The sequence below is a fragment of the Barbus barbus genome, assembly GCF_936440315.1.
Source record: "Barbus barbus genome assembly, chromosome: 31".
Classification (NCBI taxonomy): domain Eukaryota; kingdom Metazoa; phylum Chordata; class Actinopteri; order Cypriniformes; family Cyprinidae; genus Barbus; species Barbus barbus.
In genome coordinates this window covers 7,331,531-7,356,740 of record NC_136759.1, presented here as the reverse complement: position 1 = coordinate 7,356,740, position 25,210 = coordinate 7,331,531, and the positions used below count along the sequence as shown (strand labels likewise).

General features: G+C 36.0%; 1 protein-coding gene across 5 annotated transcripts in view; it reads left to right on the top strand.

Annotated features, from left to right (window-relative positions):
* The first annotated feature begins 586 nt into the window (after positions 1 to 586).
* The window catches only part of LOC306851575 (stAR-related lipid transfer protein 13-like), a 40,314-nt gene continuing 15,690 nt past the window's right edge, over positions 587 to 25,210 (top strand). Inside the window, exon 1 of one of the 5 annotated variants that reach the window (XM_079387916.1) lies at positions 587 to 734. In XM_079387916.1, the coding sequence (XP_079244042.1) occupies positions 611 to 734 (124 nt within the window). In that variant the 5' untranslated portion in view covers positions 587 to 610. Of the gene's footprint in view, positions 735 to 7,917; positions 8,214 to 23,763; positions 23,863 to 25,210 lie in introns of those variants that run through there. The other 4 variants (XM_079387915.1, XM_079387919.1, XM_079387918.1 and 1 more) reach the window with 4 other exon arrangements.

The following is a 25,210-nucleotide window of genomic DNA, read 5'->3' as shown; positions in this document are numbered from 1 at the left end:
TAACCCAACAGTTGGATTAGTCCTTATTTGACCCACATTTGGGTTGAAACAAACCAGCATTTTTTTTTTTAGGATGGATTATATATTTATATATTATATACATACTATATATTATATTATATTATATCATATTATATTATATTATATTATTTTGCTTTTGTTCACAGGCTGGAGTATGTGAGCAGTTTTGTGCTTTTTGCCTTGAGAAATTAGATTTATTTTATAAGTGAGGCTTGAAATGAAGTCCTCCAATGAAGTAGTGAGAGTGATATGAGAGAGAGAGAGAGTGTTTGAGAGAGAGAGAGAGAGAGAGTGTTTGAGAGAGAGAGAGAGAGAGTGTATGTTACGAGCAGAAGGAGAAACTTCAAACAAACCCACATCTGCTTTAAAACACGGCGGCTCCAGACAGCGGCTGTGCGTCTTGTACCAACGCGTGTCCTAAACTGGATTATTTGGGAGATTGTTTCCACATTATTATTTTTGATATGCATTTATTTTTCGCAAAAGTTTCCCGTTGCGGTCTGTGGCTGCGGGGCAGGTGAAGAAGAGTCTCGCTATCTTTGAGAAATAACGGGGGGCACTGATTGATTATTATGAGCGCGGATTGACGATGACAGCGAAACGAAAGTCTCTCTCACTGACACTCAGACGATCATTCAGTGAGCAGCTCAGAGAATCCACGTCCAAAGCTTGGGATTTATTGTGGAAAAGTGTCAGAGAGAGACGACTTGCAGGTTAGTGACCCTGAAGTAAAGTTCACGCGGTGATCTGATGATGTGCACAACGTGAGAACAAAAAGTTTGCATTTATGTATTGTCTTGAGATTATTGAGCATCGTTGTTGAAGTTTAAATTGCTTAACCTTTGCATTATCGTTTGGGGTTTGAAATAACACAATAAAACTGGGGCTAGTTGTCGCTAATTTCGAAGTTGTAAATAATCAAGATTATTAGAGTACATTGTTTACAAGAAAGTACTATTTAAGTCTACTTCAATTAGTTGTGAAATTCATTCATTTCTGGGTGAAATTTGTTTCTCCGCCACAGTATTTTTCAGTCTATTGTAGATTTTGCAGCGAAATGTAAAAGGTAAAACGATTACAGCAAGATAGCAACACATCAAAATATTATTTTAGCCAATTAACATGCCACTTTTTACGTTTTTAATATAATTTGAAACACATTTAACCACGTGTTTCAGTAGAATGTGACGTGTGTGTATTATAGCTAATTAGATGCAACAGCTTCATTATATTGAATGGGGAGTTTTGCATAATCTGTCTTCTGCTAGTCTACTCTCAGCATTTGATGTATTTGTGTATTTGTTTAAGTGTGAATTTAGGCAGATGTGCTGAACACTTTTAGAAACTGCTATTAACTTCTATATGGTGATGTATCCAGAGTGGAGACGCTTGACAATGTTTGACCACTAGATGTCAGTCAATGCAACGCGGTGTATTAGTGGAAAACACTAGTAATCACTTTTCAAACTGGAGCTTTATTTTTCTTTTGTAGTGCTTTATGGTGGTCCATCTGTTTGTTTTATTGGACAGTAATTAAAACTGTTATTAGATCGAAATCTTTAACAGCTTGTATATTTGTCTTGTTCAAGGTTTGTTTATTTGGGCACATGATCTTGCTGCCATGGGGATTGTGATGAAATGTTGAGGCATTGTTGGCATGCTTATCACGTTCATTTCCATATATGTATTTCAGAGATGTGATGTGCTATGTAGGTGGCTGTCATGTGCACGCTCTGGCCTGACTGTTTATACACATGCCAAACAATGAGGAGCTCTTTGAGGCATGACGGTGGAGAGCTCAGTGTGGCTCTCGAGGGGTATATTTCAGTCTGACTTGAGCCTCTATTAAAAGTTCAACCATGAAGGATATTCTGGCAGATAGAGCTCCACCTTTGTCCTTCAAACTGAATATGACTGTTTATTCACACGTTTAGGGTTAGGAAGATTTTTAAATGTTTTTGAAATAAAACTTTTGTAATATATTTTAAGATGTAAATTATTCCTGTGATAGCAAAGCTGAATTTTTAGCATCATTATTCGAGTCTTCAGTGTTACATGATCCTTCAGAATATTTCTAATGCTGATTTGTTGCTCAAGAAACATTTCTTATCAATATTGAAAACAATTGTGCTGCTTAATATTTTTATGGAAACCATGATACATTTTTTTCAGGATTCTTTGATGAACAGAAAGTGCCAATGAACAGCATTTGTTGGACATTTTTTAATGTTAAAAATGCCTTTACTGTCACTTTTGACCAGTTAAATGCAACTTTGCTAAATGAAAGTCTTAAAAAAAACTGCTTTTTGATTTTCAGCATGGCTGGTACAAAGAATAACTTTTTCTAACAACCACCTTAAACATGAATCGTAACAAATTACAGGTATTTTTGTTTATTGTTTTTATGATTATTGTGCGGTAATCTATTTTAGATGAACCGATTGTTTTATCTAAAATAGAATATACCACAATAGTAGACTAATGTGGAAAAAAGATGGTTCAAATAATAGCATGTCATGTGGTTTCTAAAGCCAGCATTTCCCATTTTTGTATATCAATCAGTGACTCTCCATGAGTCTGTCGTCCAAGACTAAAGCACTGCAGCCCATATGGAATGAGGGATTTGTGTAGGATTGCATTATGGTCTGCATTTCAACACTTCATAGGCTTCATAGGATCATAGGCTAGAATGCTTAGGCATCTTTCAAATCTCCTGACAAGCCACTTGCAAAAGAGCCTCTTAAACCAAAGGCAGCAGCAATCAAGGGCCACAAGAAAGACAGATTACAACAACATTTAGCTCATTTTGCACACAATCCAGTCGCTGTTACCATATAAAGTTACGTTTAAACAAAGGAACAGATTCTTCAATGCAGAGAAAACTCATAAATGTGATGCGGCTTGGACATTTTGAATGGGAGATTCAGAAGAACCAGCAGAAACGTTTTCGTCGTCTGCCGTCTCTCCCTGCTGGAGCGAATCGTAAGCACCTGCTGGTTTTATCTGGCTCCTGCCCACGTTCAGCAGCCCTTCCCAGAAACCCACAGAGTAAATATTATGCCGATAACTTTTCTTTCCACTGGCTGTGTTGATATCTTCGCTCTCTGTACGCTCAAGTTGTGGAGTCAGCATCCCGGGCCGGAGTTTCTCAGCCAGGACGTTTTATTAGGAATCAGCTGTCATCCTGACAGGCCTCTCTCGTGGCTAATCCTCATCTGACCTGATTGTGGAAGCCACAAAACTGTTTATTTTTCTCTCCATCAAAGTGTAGCTATTAATTCATGAAGGTGTACAAATACAGTTATGTTTTCTTGGCAGTTGCTTCTGCCTCAGCTAGTGGAAAAATACACAAATGAAGTACCAAGATGACTGTGAAGTAGTGCTGTCTGTATAACATCTAAAAAACCATCTACTGCGCTCTTCAAAGATGTGAGGTTGAGATTTTATGCTGTTGCCACTGAGTTCAAACATGCTGTTTGTTAGTTCATACATTTATCTTTATCTTTTTTTTTTTTAAATCTTTTCTGGTTATCCCCCCCGTGTTGTCTTTAATTTATCTTTAATTTTATTTTTATTTTTTTTTAATTTACTTATTAATTTATTTATCCTTTTTTGTTCTTTTCTAATACCTCATCCCTGTGTATTATTTGTTTATTTTTATTTACTGAGTAGTTCATTTATTTATCTGTATTATTATTATTATTACTTATAAGTTTATTTGGCTTTATCTGTTTTATTATTTTCTAAAAATCCCCCTTGTGTATTATTTATATAAAATTATTACATTATTTATTTGTCTTTAATTTATCTTTTTATCCCCATTGTACATTATTATTGTTGTTGTTATATTTAATTTATTTACTTATTAATTTGTTCAATAGTCTTTATCTTATTTATTTAATATGAATGAATATGATTTATTAATTTATTATTTTAGAGAGAGAGAGAGCATGTGGAATGTGCATTCTTTGGCGAGTGGTGAGCAGGGTCTGTTCTCTCCTCCACTTTTGCATACATTTATTTTGAGAGCTGTCAGACATTCGTCTTTGGCTCCAGTATAGAAATGATGAGAGACTTGGCAATGGCAGGTTTGGCTCTGAATATTGAGCTAAATCTGACAAAGCATTCAGTTCTGCATGACAAAGATGTTTGATCTGTTTTCAATAACACTTCTTCTACTACATAAAGCTAAAGATGTGTTGGAGAAGTGGCTAATCTACAAAGCAGACTCTGTCAATAGTTAATAAAGGATAGATGTTGTATTGCTCAGAGCAAAAACCTCTCCTTTTTCTTGCTGTGTTGAAATAATGATAATCCATTTGACTGGTCTAAACTATTTTCTACAAGCTGTAGCTTTGTTGAATGGTTTGTGAAAGTTTTATTTCATTTCATTCGAGTGCTTCATCAGTCAGAGAGCACTCATGAACCATGTCTATTGAAGATACCATCATATGTCTATATAGGCCAATTAAAGGGACTGAAATTATTATATGGTACGATATAACAGCTGATTTTCTTTGTCAGTCTGACAATGTGCTGTAAAATTGGGTCAGTAAAGTGCATAGTACACTTATTACAACCCATTTCCTCCAAATAAACTAAGCCTGTGCCAGAACTGGAGTAGGCTGTTGTTGACAGATGGATTATTAAACACAAGCAATAAAATACTTAAAGCATTTAATCGTTAATCATTTATACAGTAGCCAAAAACTAAGAACCTTTCCATGGAATAATATTTTATGTTGGCCTGTTTTTCCCTCATGCAGAGTCAGTTTATTGTTAGTCCATTTATTATTTTTTATGAATGTCTTTATTATTCTTTGTTAATTTATTGCTACATTTATATGTCAAAGACATCCCATTTTGTTGTCTGTATCAATAAAAAAAAAAAAAGTGATTTCTAAACATAAACAGCCTATTAAATGCAAGTAAAGTATCTACTTTAATGTTTCAAATAACTTCTGAAAATAAAATATGGGTGAAATAATGTTCCATGGTCATTCAGCTTGACAGGCATTTTTATGTTACAACATGAAACAACATACTTATTCTGACCTGTACTTATTCAAATATATAAAACAAAAAGCGATCATACAACATTTTATGATGTTTTGAATGATTAAGAACAACAAATCTTGTTGTAAATATGTCTAACAAGATTTATTTATTTTGGTCTATTAACTATTGCTTGGCTTAATGACATTTTCATGGGTGTCTTCTGTAAATCATGTTAAAAATGTATGATAATCATTTAAATCAAATAAAAATAAGCAGGGCACAATGTTTAATTTTTCATACTAATGCATGAAAAAATAAAGCTGCTGCTGTATTAAACTTTTGTTCTGATGCTTGAAAACCTCTTTTCATCATATATACGCACACATATATAACATTTAAAATCCCATTCAGCATAACATTAATCTACACTTTAAGCAGTCTGTGTGGAAAAACGAATCACAGCATTCATTAGGCTCTGTCAGTCACTCAAGTTACACCTGTAGTCAACAGAGCCCTTTTGTGCATTATAGGATTGCAAGAGCATGCACTGTACCTTGTTTATAAGCTCAAGCTTTGGGTCAACAAATTAGATAATTTGTAATGTAGCGACACAAACTGCACGGAACGTCTTAAAACCGTTACAGAGTAGAAAACAGGAAAACTTTCCTGTGGCGAGGGGCGTTTGAGTGAGGGATGGGGTAGTTTATGTATAAATAGCAGCAGGATTGCAGGCGCTGGTTGAATTGTGGTCTTTGTGTGGGAGGGGGCACAGAATGTGTTTAGCTTGGTGTCGTGCCCATTAGTACCCGGTTCATGTGTTTATGTGCTCGCTCACACTTAGACTAGGAGCGAGAGGCTTACACATAGGCTAATAACAGGAAATGTGTGCTGTTTACCAGTGCCTTAAGAGTGATGGAGTTTAGTCAACAGAGGGTGGAACTGTTTGCAAATATGCAGAGTCTATTTTCATTCTGAAGACTCGGGTTGTTCCATGCAGCAATGGAAGAGACGCTCTTGCAAACCTTCCATTCATTTTTTTTTTATTTATTTATTTTTTTTTTGCACAAATTCTAGTTTAATGTGCTGCAGTATAACTAAAATGCGAGTGCCTTATATGTATTTTTTTAAATGAAATATACATTGACCAATTTTATTTTAGTTATTGCAACATGTTTAACAGATGGCAAGTGTGTGATTAAGGGCTTTATCTGTTTTATTGGTACTTACAGTATAGAGCAACTACATAGAAAATGATTGACTTTTTAGAACAATCTATCTATCTATCTAAAGTCGTGACGTATTGTCAAGTATGGTGACCCATACTCGAAATTGGTGCTCTGCGTTTAACCCATCCAAGTGCACACACACAGCAGTGAGTAGTGAACAAATGCACGCACACACACACACACACACACACACACACACACACCGTGAACACACACCCGGAGCAGTGGGCAGCCATTTATGCTGCGCCACCTGGGGAGCAGTTGGGGGTTCGGTGCCTTGCTCAAGGGCACCTCAGTCGTGGTATTGAGGGTGGAGAGAGCGCTGGACATTCACTCCCCCCACCTACAATCCCAGCCGGCCGGGGGCTCGAACTCGCAACCTTTCGATTACGAGTCCGACTCTAAACATTAGGCCACGACTTCCCCAAATCTATCTATCTATCTATCTATCTATCTATCTATCTATCTATCTGTCCGTCCGTCCGTCCGTCCGTCCGTCCGTCCGTCCGTCCGTCCGTCCGTCCGTCCGTCCGTCCGTCCGTCCGTCCATCCATCCATCCATCCATCCATCCATCCATCCATCCATCCATCCATCCATCTACCTATGGATAGTTGACAAATAAAAATTAGACAGTGTCCTATGTTTTGACAGCAAAAAGGATTTTTTTTCTTTTAATTTGAATAACTTTTTAATTTTATATTTTTAATAATTTAAAATTTTATATTTTTAATAATTGCAATTGGAGCTAAGAGATAATTAAAGCAGGAGGATATATTAATGACACTTCTTATTTAAGTTTTTAGGAATCTGTCATAAAATTAAAGCCATGTGATAAATGCACATTATTTCAGCATAACAAAAATTAATTAATCTTTTTTATTTTCTTTTTTTATATTTTTGCAAGTGGAACTAAGAGATAACTAAAGCAAGAGAACTATTAATGACACTGTTTATTTTTATTTTACTTTGTATTTTATATAATTTTTTTTATTGACATCATGTTTTTTTAAAATCTGCCAGGAAATTAAGGCCAAGTGATAAATGCACATTATTTCAGCATAAATAAAGGTTCTTGTGTTTCACCTACAATTGAGACGTTTCCTGTTCAACTTATTTTAATGTGTGAAATGGCCATTTTAGCATGAATGGCTGTTTCACAAGGTGAAGCCCCACTGTGCTCAGAGCAAATAGGGGGTTGGGGATTGAGTTTACCAACAAGACACCTTTTGGTTTCCTTGTTTTCATATACACAGTCACTCCTAGGTCTGTTTTCTCTTTGTAGGATTGTTCCATCACACAATTTTTGTCTAAAACCAATAGTCTATAAGACCAACTTTTCTATTTTCCTGCCACTCTTTCTTTCTCTTTTCACAACTAACAAACTCCTCCTTAGCAAACTTAGTGGGGCTTCACAGCAGCAGGCTTGTTCTTTTAGGTCTGGGTGTTTCTCTTAGCCACGCTGTTTTTCTTTTTCCCCTCCCACGGCCCCCTGCTCTCCAACTTTCTCCACTCGCTCAGTTCACAGGCATTCCTCTGGTATTTATATTTCCCTCCTGAACCGAGCACACTCGCACAGACCTTGAATTCAGCTCAGCCACAAGGCCTGCCCTCGTCAGCCTGGCTTCCCATTGGCTCACCTCTATTCATGTGACTCAAAAAGGGGGCAGGACTGACAGCTGGCACTCCTCTGGAACTCTACGGACTCACATCTCACACATGTTGGCTTGTCGGTGGACAGATTACGTGACCGTTTCAGGTATTTGTTTTTGGGGAGGTGGTGCCGGACATTTGGCGTTGTATGACCATGTACAGGGAGCTGCCGCGCACCGAGAGCAGCGAATGTCTGGGAAACATGACCCCAGAGACCCAGGATATCTACCTGAGGATGGACCACCTCAGACGGCGCTCCGGGTACAGGCTGGGCAGGATCATTGCCCGTCAGCAGCTTCTTAACAGGATAGCGGCAGGTACGACCCGGTGGAACAACATGGGATTGGTTACATAAGATTTTATGAGTCAGAGTTGCTGTGTTGGCGTGTGAGAGTTTCTATAGTGTGTATTTAGGTTGTGTTTGATAACTTTAATCAGTTTTGGAAGCGTGAAGATATTGCCAGTCTTTGATATTATACAGCCCTATTTTTAGTTTATATCCAAATTTGTTTCAGTTAGCCAGTTGGAAACAATCTCATACTATGGAACATATTGTGTCAGGTCTCATATTTTACACGCAAAACATTTTTCTGTGACTGATTCATCTCGGGTTATTCAATCAGAAACGAATGAACCTAGGTGCACATAGCAATGACTAGTTTGACCTTTAAACTTTTGTTTGACTCATATCAGTGTGTGGTTTAAATATTTCTTCATAGCTCTTTATTTATGCTGTATTATACTGAAGCAGAAAATAACATATACTTAGTGAGGAATCTGTATTTGCTGCTGTTGTTTTTCGGTGGAAGACAATGGTGGGTCGTTCAGGTAAATGGCATTTGACATCTTAGCTCCTCCCGTTTGCTTTGTGTTCATCAATGAGAGTTTACCTGAGGGGGTCTGCACACATGGATTAAGACCCTCATTGACCATTCAGTCTCTTAAAGCACTGCTCTCACTTAACATATTTATAAAGACAACACCTTTTCTTCTTTCTTTTTACCTGTAATTGTACATTTCATCTAAGACAAAAAACTGTATGAGACTTGATGTTTTAAATTCTGTTTTATTTAAGTGTCATCAGCTAAGGTGTCTCTCATAAAGTTCCTTAAGAGAGATAAAAATAGACACAAATGGGAACATTATTGACATAACAGCTCAGATAATTTGGTTTTGGAATAATTTGATGAGAAATATTTGAGTTCATATTGAAATCAGACATTTGATTGTAGGATTTTGATATATTGGCTGGAAATCCTTTTTGAGATCACTTTTGAAGCTATAGAAGAGACGTGAGGTTACCAAAGAAGCTAATATGAAAAGCAGAATACTTCTCTGCTCACTTCTTTTAATCTAGTTGCTTATTGAGATCTCTTTTCTAAGGATAGAGAGATTGATTCCATAGCTCATTTATTTGGTCTGAAGATTTTAATAAGAAATGTTGAGTTCATACTGAAAATCTCAGACTTTTGATAGCAGACTTTGGTATTTTGGCAAATCTGAGCACAGTTTGAGACTTTTTGAGATGTCTTTTGGAACTCTAGTGTAGACATGAGATTGCATGGCTTTTAAACAAGTTTGTGGAGCAGAATATTTCAGAAAATTTCAGTTCACTCTTTAATTAAACGCATTGCTTTCTAGGAGAACAGTTGAGATGTTAAAGAGATCTCATTTGTGAGTTTAGAGTTATTCCATGGCTCTGATAATTCGGTTTAGAAAGAATTGAATGAGAATTGAGTTGATATTGAGATACACACTTCAAATAAAGGTGCTTCAAAAGGTTCTTCAAGCGATGCCATAGAAGAACCATTTTTGGTTCCACAAAGAACCATTCAGTCAACGGTTCTTTAAAGAACCATCTCTTTCTTACATTTTCATAATATGAAGAACTTTATTCGCCACAAACAATCTTTTGTGAAACAGAAAGGTTCTTCAGATGTTAAAGGTTCTTTATGGAACCATTTAGACAAAAAGGTTCTTCTATGGGACGCACCTTTATTTTTAAGAGTGTATCAGACCTTTGCTGGCAGGCCTTGTTGTTTTGACAAATCTGAGCACTATTTCAGATATGTTGAAATATCTTAAAACTATTCAGAAGATGTGAGAGTATTTTTTACCAATTTGAGAATTAGAATATTTAAGCCCAAGTCTCAGTTTACTCTTTTTTTTTAAGTCATTTCTTTCCATAAGAAACAATAGAGACATTAAATAGATTTTATGTCACTCGAGTGGACACACTTTAACTGACCTCAAAATCATTTCCTAGAACATTTCCTCAAGAGTTCTCATGTTACCTGACGCAGAATGTTCTGATTGTTCTTTGAAGGGACATGTTCTCAGAAATGCAGGTGTAAGTCTCACGTTCACATCTTTGATGAGCTGTGATAAGGTGAACGGCAGGCGTGTTGTGTCTTGTCTTCTTGAATTTGTGGTGTCTGGTTTGTCATCAGTATCTAGTTCAGGAGGAACACAAGACAGACAACTGCTGTTATTTAATACCTTCTCTATAACATGATGGACCTGCTGTGTCTGATTTTGTGAGGGCTGCATGCTTGTTGATAATTTTTAAGAAAAAAAAACCATTCCAAGCAGGAAGTCCATTTACTAGTTTTATAGACAAGTGACCTATATGGTATAGCACATTCTTGTTTATGTCAGTCATGTACAACCAATAAAAATGATGCATTGTTTGTTTTCACAGTAAAGGCTTTTCCTAGATAGTAAGGACATATTTTAAAGGATGTTTTCCTGTATGGTGGCAAAGTGTGAGTTCAACCTAAAGGGGGTTGGAGGCAAAAGGCTCGTCACACGTTCTTGAATTCCACTGACTCAGACTTGTTGACATAAACTGAGGAGCTGGCTGAACTGAGACAATTAGAGCGTACATATTTATTTATGTATTTATTTATGTGGAAATATATATACACACTGTTGTTCAAAAGTAAAGCGATTTGGTCCAGTAATGTTTCTGAAAGTTTTTTTTATGCTCCATTTATTTGATTTAAAAATACAGTAAAAATGTAAAATTGTGAAATAGTACAATTTAAAATAGCTGTTTTCTATTTTAATATACTTTAAAATGTAATTCATTCTTGTGATGACAAAACTGAATTTTCCACAGCCATTACTCGCATGATCCTTCTAATATGCTGAAATATTTCTTATGTTATCATTGTTAAAAACAGTTGTGCTGCTCAACATTTTTGTGGATACATTTATTTCAGAGTTCTATGATCAATAGAAGGTTCAAAAGAACAGGATTTATTAAAAATAGAAAACTTTGGTAACATTATTTAAGAAATCTTTTGTAACAATATTCACTATTCTATACAAAAGTTTGGGGTCAGTAATTTTTTTCTTTCTTTTTTTTAGAAAGAAAATAATACTTTTATTCAGCAAGGATGTGTTAAATAGTAAAGTAAAGACTTATAATGAAGACTTATAACGTTTTATTCATCAAAGAATCCTGAAAGAAGTTTCTGTATTTTTATTAAATAAGCCTTGATGAGCAGAATAAACTTCTTTATATAGATATATAATTAATTTATTCGTTCATTCATTTCTATCACAACAACTCTCTGAAGATTTTAGCTTGGTTATAGATATGACAATGCTTATGTATTTGGTCTTGGCAGAGTAGATTTGCTATACTGCTGAATTGTTGCTGTTGTTGTAGATTATTGCTTCTGCTGCTGAAAAGCAAGTACTGGAACTTGCATCTGCCAGTACATATGTCAATACAGTGCTGAGAGTATTTAATACATACTGCTGCTGCACAAATATGTAATAACCCATAGCAGATCTATACAGGTGGAGCTGGGGAAGGTGGAGGGTTTCAGAGGAACTCTGAAAGCGCGCTGTGAACTGCTCTGTTGAATGCTAACCATCCGTTTAAATGCAAAGCAGCAAGCTCATTGGCTGCGTGTGCAACATGAACCAATCAGCTTGGGCCAAGTAATTTAACAGTGTGAATATCATCAGTTTGCGGAAAAGACCCATCAGCCTGCGCCATCTAGAGGTTCTTGACAGAATTTGTAATTTAAGAAATTACTCGGGATATAAATTAAAATCTTATTGATCTTATTGTTTGTTTGAAATCGGCTATGTGTGTGTTTGTGTAAGAAACTAGAGCTCAACTTTCTTTCTACGGTTGCCACAACAAAACTTACATACTGAGTATTGAATGAATAAATGAATTATAAAGTTGAGCTCTGGTTTCTTCCATTCATCAGCAACCTTTTACATAGTTTTTATCTTTGAGACTCTATTAGAGTCAGTCATTGTCTCCATAAAGGGTTGTTTTTCTTTCTGTGTTTGAGGTAGTTCTGAAATGAATCTGTAGATATTTAAGTGATGTTTATAGTAATGAAGCTGATTTGATTCCTGTGGTGCTCTAGTGCTTTGGGTTCCTTTCTCTTAATAGATGACCATCTGGACGCCAGACACTCTGCGCATCTGCTGTGGCTGCACACAATATTCCGAAATTCCCATCCTTGCACATAAACATCCATTCATACACGGAGACAAACACTGGTACACACATTTGCCGAAGCATAAAATCAATGAGCTATTCATATCTCTTGAAGAATGTTTAATGATAGTTTCCAATAGTTTTTCCCAGGTTGAGCTAGCAGATATTTCCAGAATAGTTTTATGTGTATAATTCGATTGACAGGATGCCAGATAATAAAATTGAGGGAATTTTTTAGGCTAATGGGAATGCCAATGACTGCTAAGGGTCATAAAAATCCCTCTCATCACACAGATAGAGACTAACTTAACCGAGTCATTTTGAACATGTTTGCAGTATTAAAATGGACCACCTGGTGCTCATATTAAATTTAAATATTTAGTCTCAAGCCATCAAATGGATATGAGACAGGTACTAAGCAACAACGTGTCATTTAAGATATCGTAAATTCAACCGAGGTGTACTGTAACCAAGCCTAATTAGTTGTCATTCATTATTTATAATATTCAGTGCAGGGGTCAGGACTCAGGACAAAGGCCAGTGCCGTACCCGACCTCTCCCACACAACTCTTAACAACTCACTAACGCCGGCCTCCCTGTAAAGATCATTAGCTCACTGTTGTATTTCTGTCACCTCCCATCCTCTCTTAGAGTAATGGTTTGACAACAGTGCTCAGCCATTAGATCTTTGTGTCAGGGGTTGCAGGGCTCTAGAGCGGGTGACAATTTTTAGATAGACAGATAGACAAATCTGTCTATCTGTCTATCTGTCTGTCTGTCTGTCTGTCTATCTATCGTTCTATTGTTTGTTGTAACGTTCTATCTATCATTGTATCATTCTATCTGTCGTTCTATTGTTCTCTATCTATCGTTCTAACTATTTTTCTATCATACTTTCCATCATTCTGTAATTCTGTCTCTCCATCCGTCTGTCCGTCTGTCCGTCTGTCCGTCTGTCCGTCTGTCTGTCTGTCTGTCTGTCTGTCTGTCTGTCTGTCTATCTATCTATCTATCTATCTATCATATAAATGCCATTTGCAGATGTTTTGAGTTAGATATCCAACAGTATGGCCACCTAGATGTGATTTTCAATTCTATTGCAGTTGTATTGCATTGATCTATGGGAAACTGCCTTTACGTTCTAAGCTGTGAAAGTGAGCAGATCATTTGGGATGAGGACTTTGAGAATGCTTCAGAGTTACATGATGGGAAGGTTTTGAGAAGCACGGCTGTGGACTTCCATGTTCCGGTTGTGTGTTTTTGGAGGTTTAAGTGGAGGAGAGGCCACTCAAGCCAAAAGCAGGAAAAGCACTTCCTTTCTCTTGCTCCTTCACTGGATAGATATACCATTCAATGAAAGCATAGTGCCACTCAGAATGGGCAGATGCTGGCATGCTTAAGTGGCAGATATGGGATTTCTTGAAATGGTCTTCTCTGAAGAGCTCTTGAGCAATTGCAACTTTGCCCCATCAGGCCCAAACCCTTTCTGATTAATTATTCTTTGAAGGAAGGTGAAGTCTAGTTTATTTCAGAAATGGCAGTGGCCCGACCGTTGCACAAGAGAATCTCATATGAACATTTGATCTAGAACAACATTATTTTGTAATATCCTGCGAGTTCAAAACCAAAAGGTGCATTAGGCCCTGAAGAAGCCACAAGAAAATGAATGTTGATTTCCAGTCTGCGCTCTCATTAGTCAAGTAGACAGATGATTACCAGAGAACTTAATAAAAAGCTTGTAAAGTAAATAGGCTCACCAGGATTTATTCTTAGAAGTGGCTCTGGTCCAGCATGGATGGAATCTAGGGGGTTTTCCCTCACAATTTAGTCTCCCTGAGAGTTCCTCAGATTTGGATACATTTATGGATGGTAGACGAGGCATGGCGAAAATGTGTGTACTGAGAATGGATAAATGTTTCCAGTGGCAAACCATCAGCGGCTGTGATGGTAAACCCATTCATCCCGAAAGTGAATGAGGCCAGTTTTATTCATTATCATTACATGCTTAAGAAGTTCCCAGCAGTCTATGTAACTATTTGTGAGATTGCATTGTAAGTATATGTTAATGTTAATATATTTGATATATATGTATGCATTTGCCAGAGCCAATACAGTATTTGTCTGAAAAGAATTACACATATTTTAATGTTATAATATTATATTTGTGTCACACGGGAGTGAATCATTGACAGTCTTCACTAATGTGTGCCAGACTGTGAATGCTGCGACCATGGAAGACGTGACATATTAACAGACCTGTGGATCGTGACTTTCTCTGCGCTTCTAAATATAACCCTGGCGCTGACCAAGTCGGACAGATATTTATAAATCTCCAGTGACTGAGAATTATTTCAGTGCCTGTTCAAGGATAGAATGAAGAATGTAGCCTATTTAATGTAATAAAGTAATTGAGTTATTTTCCCTTTCAGTGAATAGTGCTTTGTTGGCTTTCAAAAACACTGCTGGCATGTTTGAAATATATGATGGTAGTTAAGTTTGATGGCAAGAAGTCATGGAATGACTTCTGACTTTATACTTATTAGTAGAATTTTTTTTATTTTAAACATAAAGATATTTTTTCCACTTGCATAGGTTGCATTGGCTTAGGCAGTGTTTTTAGCGGAAGAGAGACCCCTGTTGGTGCAAATGCAAATTTGCTCTCAAATGTAGCACAGACCTCAGTGCTTAATTTTATAACCCTTTTAGTTTAAAGTAATTAATACAGAAAATACCAGAAAGCTTATGTTGATGCTGTCGCTTTGAAGGCTTATTAAAATACAACAGCAATACTGTGTGGACATGATAGCACCATTGTATTCCTGGAAGTGCCATATAAACACTATTTACATGAATATGGTATTCATTTACCTTCTGATACCAGCACATTACGTTTTTTATAACAAGAAGTGTTATTCTTAGACACATAGACTCTGGGTGAAATTGCAGTTTGCTGGACTAAGTTTCTTTTTTACCTGCTACATAGCAAGAACAAAACACATGTTCTGATAATTGCAACATCCTACAGCTGTGAGACATTGGCAGGGAAAACCAAATTGCAGAGTGTAGTGAGCGTGTTTATATCACAGAGGAGTGTGAATTACAGGATACACTCTGTGTTCATGACATGGAAAATAGTTGTGAAATACTATTGATTTTAGGTGCATAGATTTGTCATTATCTGGGCTGTTTTTCACACTGAACACACATGTACAGGCTGTCATTGTGTTTTGTGGAAGTATGCTCAAAACATTCACACATGTCTTGAGTTGGAGGAAACAACTAAAGGAAGTGACTAAGAAACAGATAAGTAAGTTGTCCACGTATTATTCCTTTTATTTTATAGTAAAAAACTCAATTTCCCTGAAAAGCATGACCAAAATGGAAAGTTCCCCTATCATTTACTCATTTATTTAATTGCAAAACTTTTTGACTGTATTTCTTCCATAGATCATGATAGACAAAATTGTAATAAAGTTACAGCAAATGGGAACTACAGCTTTCAAGCCTCAAAAGATGTCCTATGACAGCTTTGGGTGAGAAAAATACTACATTTTATGTAGATGTTCACTGAACATAATGACATCTGCCCTAATTCCATGTCTTGTTCTTGAGAGTCCATGATAGAAGTTTAAATGAAACTGAACTGAAATAAATGATTAATAGAAAAGATTTGACTTGAAAATAACTTGCTGAACAAAAAGTAAGGTGAAACGTGCTCAGAATGACGTGAAGGTGAGTAAATGTCACAAATGTTATACATACTCACTTTTGGTTTTTGGTTTGTCTGGTAGACTTATATTTTTCTTCTCCTTTACCAGGACTCGTTCATCTGTCTTGTGATGGTGTAAGCGTGATGATTTATTTCTATTACATTCTTCCAACAAGCCTTCTTGTAAGCAGCAAGCTTTGATGAACAAATTCTGCTGAAATCCACGTTAATGCTGACAATAAACAAAAAATAAAACAGCAGAGCTTTTGAGATGGCTGTCAAAACACTTTAGCATGTGGGAAAATGGCTGTAGTCCAGCGTCTGGAAGTGTTTATCTGGCACACAGAGAATGTCTGCTAGATGTATTTTTCTGATTGATTTTTTTTTTTGCATTATTTAGGGGATCTGGTGTCTGGAGGGAAGGTGCTGAGGTATTCTTGTTGTTCAGGTTGAGCCGCCTTTCCTTGTAAAGCAGCTCGCTTGAGAGGTTTTAATAGAAGACGTGTGGCGGCAAGACATTTTGACCTCTGAGGTCAGAAATCGAACACCTGCTCTATGGCTCCGGATTATAGTTTCTTAACACTTTTGGCCACAGCTTAGAAAAATGTTCTCCGTTGCCTTTCTTTAATGTTTCTATATATTTAGACTGTCAAGAAACATTAACTTGAGCTTTTGATGAAATAGACAGACTGCAAAAATCCAAGCTGCGCTTTTTCTGTCACCTCACTTTGGGTAAAATCCTGAAAACAACCGCAACCTGTTTACGAAGTGTCACGTTTAACATTCCCCAGATGTTTGGGAACATTTGGAGCATTGAATATTACTCTCTAGACCCCCAATCCTTATTTAGCCCTTATTTTGGGCTTTTGGAGAGCTTAGAGTCACCGCTTTGCGGTTAGGAAAATTGATAAAATATGAACATCTAGGTTTTACTTGAAACTGGAGGAGTGTCCGTTTTTGCCGTAAAAGCCTTGGCATCCTGAAGTAGCTTTTCGGCTTGGTTCACAGCAGCCGCAATGTTAGAAATGCACTATCAGTTTCCAGCCATGGGGCCGGTGAATTTAAGACCCGCGATGCAAAGACGTCATGGGCTTATTTGGTATACGGCTACACTATAATCCTCCCATATATTTCCTCTTTTCCTTTTGTGGAGGACTGTTCTGTTGTGTATCATATTTTACACTAGTCATGTCCGCTGTGACAAACAACCCAAAGCGATTTTCCATGTTAAAAGCGATCCAAATATTTACTAAATGAGGCTGTTCCACCACGTGCAGGACTCCCGAAGTGAACATATCATTTTAAGCTGCCATTCTTTATCAGGATTCAAACATTGTCGGCTGTATTTAGACTCACATTAAGGTCAGTAGTTACAATATCATTATTTATGAGGAACACAATGGAAAAATATCAATAAACTTTAATAGTTCTTCAGAATCCTCCATCTGTTTTTTGTCCAGGTGTGCTCTTAATGAAACTTTGCCATCATTTACTTAATCTGTCATCGTTTACCTACCACTTACATCATTTTTTGTTCTTTTTTTTTTGTTCTGTGGAATAATTAAAAAGGGAACACTTTAGTATAGGTACCAATTCTTGCTATGAACTATTTGCTTATTAGCATGCCTATTATTAAGATATTGGCTGTTTATTAGCACTTATAAAACACATATTTTTTATCACCATATTCTATATGTACTCTAATCCTACCCAATACCTAAACTTAACTTAACTTTACTAACTATTAATAAGCAGCAAATTAGTAGTTTGAGGTAAAAGTTAATGGTTTGTTAATAGCGAGAATTGGACCTTAAAATAAAATGTGACCAAAAAACAGTTATTATCTATAATTTTTCATAACCACAACTTTTAGCTTCAAAAAATGCCACAAGTAAATTTTTAAGTCTTGAATTCATACTTTAACCAAAAAAATCAATGTATTTATTTTGTTTAAATTTATTTGTTTATTTTTTTTATTTATATATGTTTATTTATTTTTCTTATTTATTTAATTGATTTATTCATTCCTTCATAATTGACCTTTGAGACAGGATCATTGAATCATTTCAGCATTGATTCATGAACAAATCATTCGGACTGATCAAATTTGTTCACCGAATAGTTTCTTGGGTTCACTGTCTAATTGATCTGGTTTCAAATGTTATGTTTGTCTTCTATGAAAAACATATATTTGAAATGACTAGAATGTGATTTAATGACCGAAATAAATTTCTTTGTTGAGCTTTTCCTTTAAGTGGACCCACGGAACACAAAACTTATACACTGAACTGATTATTCTATACTGATTAACTAGTAAAAAATACCAATACTCCATCCAGCCCTAAGGGCAAAACTAGGAAGAGTGACCTCAAATAAGACTTACTCTGATTGAGATTTGTGGATGAAAGCGGACAGTCAGTGGGTGTCCTTGAACGGCTCAGCCGAGTGTGTTACCACAGCTGCGCCGGTCCTTTTTTAATTAATTGCAGGACAAAAAACACACAGAGTGACTTCTGACCCAGAGCGCTTTATCAGCAGTCAACAAATGTTTTTCACTCTCAAAATCAATAAGCTCTCACTGTGTGCCTTTTGAAGGTAGACACACAATCCTGCTTTTTTTCCAAGGAAAGAGGTCCAAACACATTCTTAGGAAATCAGGAAATCAGCCTCTTTTGGGTTCATATGACTTAGATGTGCTACATCAACATCATGCCATGAAGGAAAGTCACGGAAATGGCGCAAGTACAGTAACTGTCTGCGACTTCACGTCTATTTGTTTTATTAACCCCAATTTGGTGCTAACACGTACCTACTGTTTTTCGTCTTAAAATGAAACTGGTTTGGAAGCCGTGATGTGGTTGGAAAATGAGTATTACCAGGGTGATCTGCTCCCAAAAAACCCAGCTGACCTAATCCGTGTTGTTTTTGCCAACCGTGAAGGCAGCGGGTCTTCCAAATTTTTTTTTGTCAGAAAGAAGAATTTATTACGTCTTATCTGGAAGGCTGATTTAGTGCGTACTTCCCAGTGATTGTAATTTCCTTTGACCCAAGGCCCAGCTGTGAACCTCCACCAAAGAGTGGACACGTGATATTGTGAGATTACGGAGTAGCAGCACTCTTTAATTTAACTGCTGACTATTGTATGTAGGATGTCGCCCATTAGGGGTTCTAGAATCACCGGTGCTCATGTTAATTAAAGCTTAGGCTGTGAAATAATAGAGGAGAATTCCCACTCCGTTGCCACAATGACCCAGGGCTTTTCCCTGTGAAGCCATGTTTTGCTGCACCAGCAGTCCAGACTCTGAATTTTGATGGCCGGGCTCTCATTAGCTGTTGCCGCTGTCTGTCAGTCTTCAAGCATCCAGCTGAGCACAAACAAATGAGTTGGATTCTGTCTTTCTCTCACACATGGGTGTTTCTTCAACTGTGGAATGTTGTGGAAATGAAACTCTCTTTCCACACCATTACTGGTCAATGAAGAGGATACATCAGGCATTATAGGAGAATGTTTTTTGTATTTTTCTGTGAAAATAATTAACATTTCCTTTGCATTTTGTTTTGCATGTAATAGCATTCTGTCACAGAAATGGTGAAAATGACATCTAAAAATAAAATAAATATTTGCATAATATTAACACTGTTTATTTTTATTTTTATTTTTACTTTTATTTTTATTTTATTTTTATTAGATTAATTTAATTGGCTATGATGTGCAATAAAAATATAATATAATTGATATTTAACAGAATGTTTTGTCACTTATTGGTAAACAATACAGTAATTTTTGATAAATATACATCAGTGGTATAATTTTTTTGCTCTTTATATATGAATAAATATTAATCTTAAAATTAAACACTACAATAGTTTCTATGTTTAGATTATTGCATTTCAATAAATTTACTTAAGATATGTAACTGAATGTTTTATATCTCATCTCAAGCATGTTCTTCACTGACTCTGTTGTTCTCTTGGTAACCAAGTACAGTAATTTTTGATAAATATACATCAGTGCATTTTTAGTACATTTATATTAAAATTAAATATTAAAATAGTTTATTCCATTTTTGTTTAGATATCATTGTATTTTTTTAAAATATAATATTTTTTTATTTTTTTTATGACACAGTGGCTCTGTGACAAATCTACATCCTTCCATAAAAAGGCATTTGAAAAGTGGCCAGAATAAATGATAAAGGCATGGTAGAAAGCGACAATGGAACTAATTAACCATAAAAAGGGTTTTATTCTTTGCTTATGTCTTATCTTGCCTGGAGCACCAAATGAAAAATTTGACCATGACGCTGATGCATTGGTCAGATGTGTTTAGGTACTGGGGGAGGTGACTCATAACCAGTTTATTTGTGTTTTGGTGAGGCAAGGGTGCTTCTTTGACGTCTATAGACTCATCTGACGTAGACACTCATGCAGTGAATGGTGCTTTAAAAACCCAGTGTCCCAAAATGTTTGACCGTACATGGCAATTAATCACAATCGGCTCAACCGCAGACCTGTTTATACATTTGCTGCCCTTTACACTACACGCATTGTGTGGTCGTAATCTAACCTCCATATGGAACAATAGGCAGATGGTAATCTGAGCTGGATTTATGTCTGTTTTGGTGTGACACACCGTATTACTAGCCAGACGGAGGGTATACACATTTTGAGCACGTCTGCATGTCCCCGTCCTCATTACGTCTCTTTTCATGCACATGAGCCGCATTAACACGAGTAAATATTTAGCTCTTGTTCAAGGACGTTACTTTTAGATCAGGATGTGGGATAGTGATGTACAACTAATGATAAAAGCTTTCAGAAATTGAACACAGGTTTAAAATCTATTCATGTGCATAAAATGTAATTTTTTGTCATATTATGACTATCATGAGCTTTTGACAATCCTGGTGACAATCATGCATCAACCACTGGAAAATACAAACAAACAAAAAAAAAAAAAACCGGCTAGCCGACTCAATTTTTAAATGTTTTAAAAAGAAGTTACTTGTGCTCACCAAGGCTGCATTTATTTGATCAAAAATACAGTAAAAACAACAATATTGTGAAATGTTACCAATTAAAATAGCTGTTTTCTAATGGAATGTAAAGTAAATAATAATTGAGGACCAAATCAGCATATTAAAATGATTTCTGAAGGATCATGTGGCACTAAAGTCCGAAGTAATGACTGCTAAAAATGTAGCTTTGCATCACAGGAAAAAATAAATAAATTCTAAAATATAGAAAACAGCTATTTTAAATTCTAATAATATATTACAATATTGCATTTTTACTGTGTTTTATATTAAATAAATGCAGCCTTTGTGAGCATGAGTCATCTTTCTAAAAAAAAAACAAATATATATATATATATATATATATATATATATATATATATATATATATATATATATATATATATATTCTCACACACATACACTACTTGTAAAATAATGTAAACATCTAGATAGTCATTGTGTATGATTACATTTTTGGACCACTGATGCTTGACTGATTTTGAGATATAGTTTTTCCATTGTCTTTTCAGATGTTTTATGACACATCCAGTGCAGAGGTTTCCACAGACAACAGACTCATGTTTGTCTGTCGTTTAGTACAGAAGCCAGTTTCCTCTTACAAGGAAGCAAGTATGTTCTGACACGGTGGAATCAGCATTCGAAAAAAGCATGCGTTTGAGCTCCAAGAGGTGTCTGTCAAACCTGCGTCCCCTCGGGGCTGTCTGACTCAGCCGCAGGAACTTTGTTTCTGTGCCATGAATGATCTCCAGGTGTTTTCCAATGAGAGCATCAAGCTTTACAGTAATAGATTGTGAGCTTGTATCACGGCTGTTTTCAGTCACTCACAGCCCTGTCTGGTCTGGCTGATTCACAAGGCATGCTGTGTTTTTGTGTAGAGTCTCACTTGAGAATTGCCGTTCCTGGTTTTAATGGTGTAATTGTCTTTTGAGATTCATTGATGAAAAATGTGAAGTTGTATTAAGACCAAGATCATGGGGAGCTTGTACTCTAATATACAAATAAGAGTATATATGCAAATAAGATCCCGCAGGGTTTATGGATTTTTTATTTGTATTTGCATTGCATGATTTATAATGTATTGTATAAACAAGACATACTAAACCCTGCAGGATTTTATTTGGATATGCAGTCTTATTTGGATATTAATACTCTACATGATTCTGTGTAATTAATGAAATAAAACGCTAAAATTAGTTTTTATTAAATGCTAAAAATTGATTGTTTTATTCATAAAATGGTATGTTTCTTTTTCTGACTGATTGTATTGAATTATCATTATTATTAAATTAGTATAAAATATTATTATTATTATTACAAAAAATACATTATTATTATTTATGATTATTATATTATATTTATAATAATAATTATTATTAAAAATATATTCTTTTTAATTTAATTTTAGTTTAATTTTAATTTGTTTAAATTTTTAATGGTTAGGGTTAAATATTTTTAGGTATTTTTTTTAAATAATTTGTTTAAAAATGGTTTTAAAACATTAAAATATTGTAATTTTTAAAATAAATTATTTAGTATGTTAACATTATTTGCACTGTATAATTTTATATATTTGACATTTTTAATACTTGTTTTTTAATAAGTGGTGATTACCATGTTTGTTATCAACATAATATTTATAAGTAAAGTTTTGCAACTATGATTCAGCCCAAAATAAAACTTTTAATTTTTTAAAGTAAAAATTCAATCAGACAACAAAGATGTTCTTTTGAGTTTAGTGGAATGTTTGCTGGCATTCTGTTGGCGACAGTCTTTTGTGTTCTTTCTTTATTGTTTGATCCCACTGCAGAAGCTACAGCCCACAAAGGTCTTCCCATGAGGCTTTGGGTCACATTGCTGATGTATGTAATATTCGGTGGGCAGCAGACACTCAGAATGAAACACTTTTAATGATCACCTGCTTGTGATGTCACATTCTCCTACGGCTTCCCATCATGCCGAGGGGCGTTGCAGGAATTTGGATCAGTTTGGTTTCCCCCAGTCCATCCCTCCCCTCCTGTTTTCCCAGCAACACTCCAAAAGTTTCCAAAAAGAGGTTTTTCGCAACAGTGCCATAGAAGAACCATTTTTGGGTTCCCTAAAGAACCTTTCAGCCAACAGTTCTTAAAAGAACCATTTTTTTTTTGGTTGGCAAGAACATCATCCAAGAACCTTGAAAGAAACCATAGATGTCTATAAAAAACCTTTATTTTTAAGAGTAAGAAGTGCTTGCTTGTACAGGAAGATTTTGCCAACAACAAAGTCTCCCCTCAAGCTATAAAACTCAAAGTTAAGGGAGGTGAAACATCCTGTAGTCTTTACTAGATGAACTAGATTGTAGGTTTGGGAGATGGATGGGATCAGTGGGGGGTTGATTACATCATAAGATGGCGAGAAAAGAAAGTCCCACATTGCCAATGTCCTGCCACTTGGAGGGTGTCCGAAAGGGCAGTGCCAAGAGAGAAAGAGTGAGTTGTGATGGTTTAAGTGGAAGAGTGAAGAAAGCACGCGGAATGGAGGGGGCTCGGACATAAGAACCAATGAGAGATGGAGTAAATCAAAGAGAGAGGGAGTGAAAAATAAAGGGGAGGGAAATAGGAAGTGAGAGAGAGAGAGAGAGAAACACAAAAGCTGAGGAGAAAGAAGCAGAAGAGGAGAGAGTTAGGAGAGAGCCGAAAAGATGGTTTGGGAAGAAGAAATTCTGGTTTGAACATTTCAGGACATTTTTTTTTCCATGATGAAAGTCTCTCGTAAGTAAATCTACGACTTTATCGTAATTCATTGATCTGTTTTTCCTCTCCGCTGTCAGTGCAATAAGCCTGATGCATTGATTTATTGCTCGTTTTATCACTTTTGGATAATTCCCAGAATCCACACATCCGTGAAGCTTAACATTGTGACAGATTAAATAAAACTGAAAATTCTATTTCAGTCTTTATACTTTTTTGCAGTTTCTTTGAGACAATTTTCTCTCAGAAATTGCTCACAAATAATTACTTGCGCTAGTTTTTTTCATTGTATTAAGTTCCTAACGGGACTTGTGACAGCTTGCCAAAGTGGCAGCGTGTGCCATGGCTGACCTTGAGGGAAAACTGTATCCCGCCTCCTTTTACATAAGCTTATTCAATGAGAAAAGGAAGGTGTCTGTGTTTCTCACATATTTAGCGGCACTCTGCTTTTAGCATTGTGTCGGCGTCGTGCTGTGTTACAGAGTTATTGTCATGGCAGTCATTGAACACTGCACGCAGTTTGGTTGCATTTAAAAGCAAGAGTTTCCCCCGTTGGCGGCGAGCCAGTAGCTGAGCTCTTTATCCTTCCGATTCCATGAGAAAGGGCAATGATGGAAAAGAAATAGTAGCTTTTGGGATAGTGTTACGGAATGCTGTGCAACGTGGAATTCCCAGCTTGGGTTTCGGGCCGCAGCTGTGGGAGGTTGATAAGGATGCCGCTCCACTTTCAGTGTTACTGTACAGCACAGGACGTACAGTTGTCCTCAGCGCTCCTGGGAATGGACACTTAGTCACAAAGGAGGTTCCCTCACCTCCTGTTGAACCAGGTGAATGGCACTCAGTTTTCAGTTACAGAAGCTGTGTTGACTGCCACGTAGTGCTGTTGTGTAAATATGATGAACAATTAGGCGATATTCTGTGTCATTTTTGTTACTTTCTCTATTTTGAAAGTTTACTCTTTTATGGGACTTTAGATGTGTTTTCATTTATAGATATACATGTTTTGTACACTGTAAAAAAAATAAAAACTTAAAAGTTTAAGGCAACCAGCTTCAGCAGGTTTTTGAGTTTTCTCAACTTATTTTTTAGGACATTTCTCAACTTTTTGTTGTATAAACTTAAACAAGAAGTTGAGAAAACTCAAAAATCTGCTGAAGCTGGTTGCCTTAATTTTTAAGTTTGCCCAACTTTTTTTTTTTTTTTACAGTGTAGAGTATATAGATATAGAGTTTTTATTATATTTATTGTAATTTTACATATTTTTAATAAATATTTTACACAAGAATTGACATTTAAAGTTGACTTCAGTTGATATCCACAGAGTGGTTTTTGGTTGTTTTGATTATTATGTATGTTCAGTTATTGAACA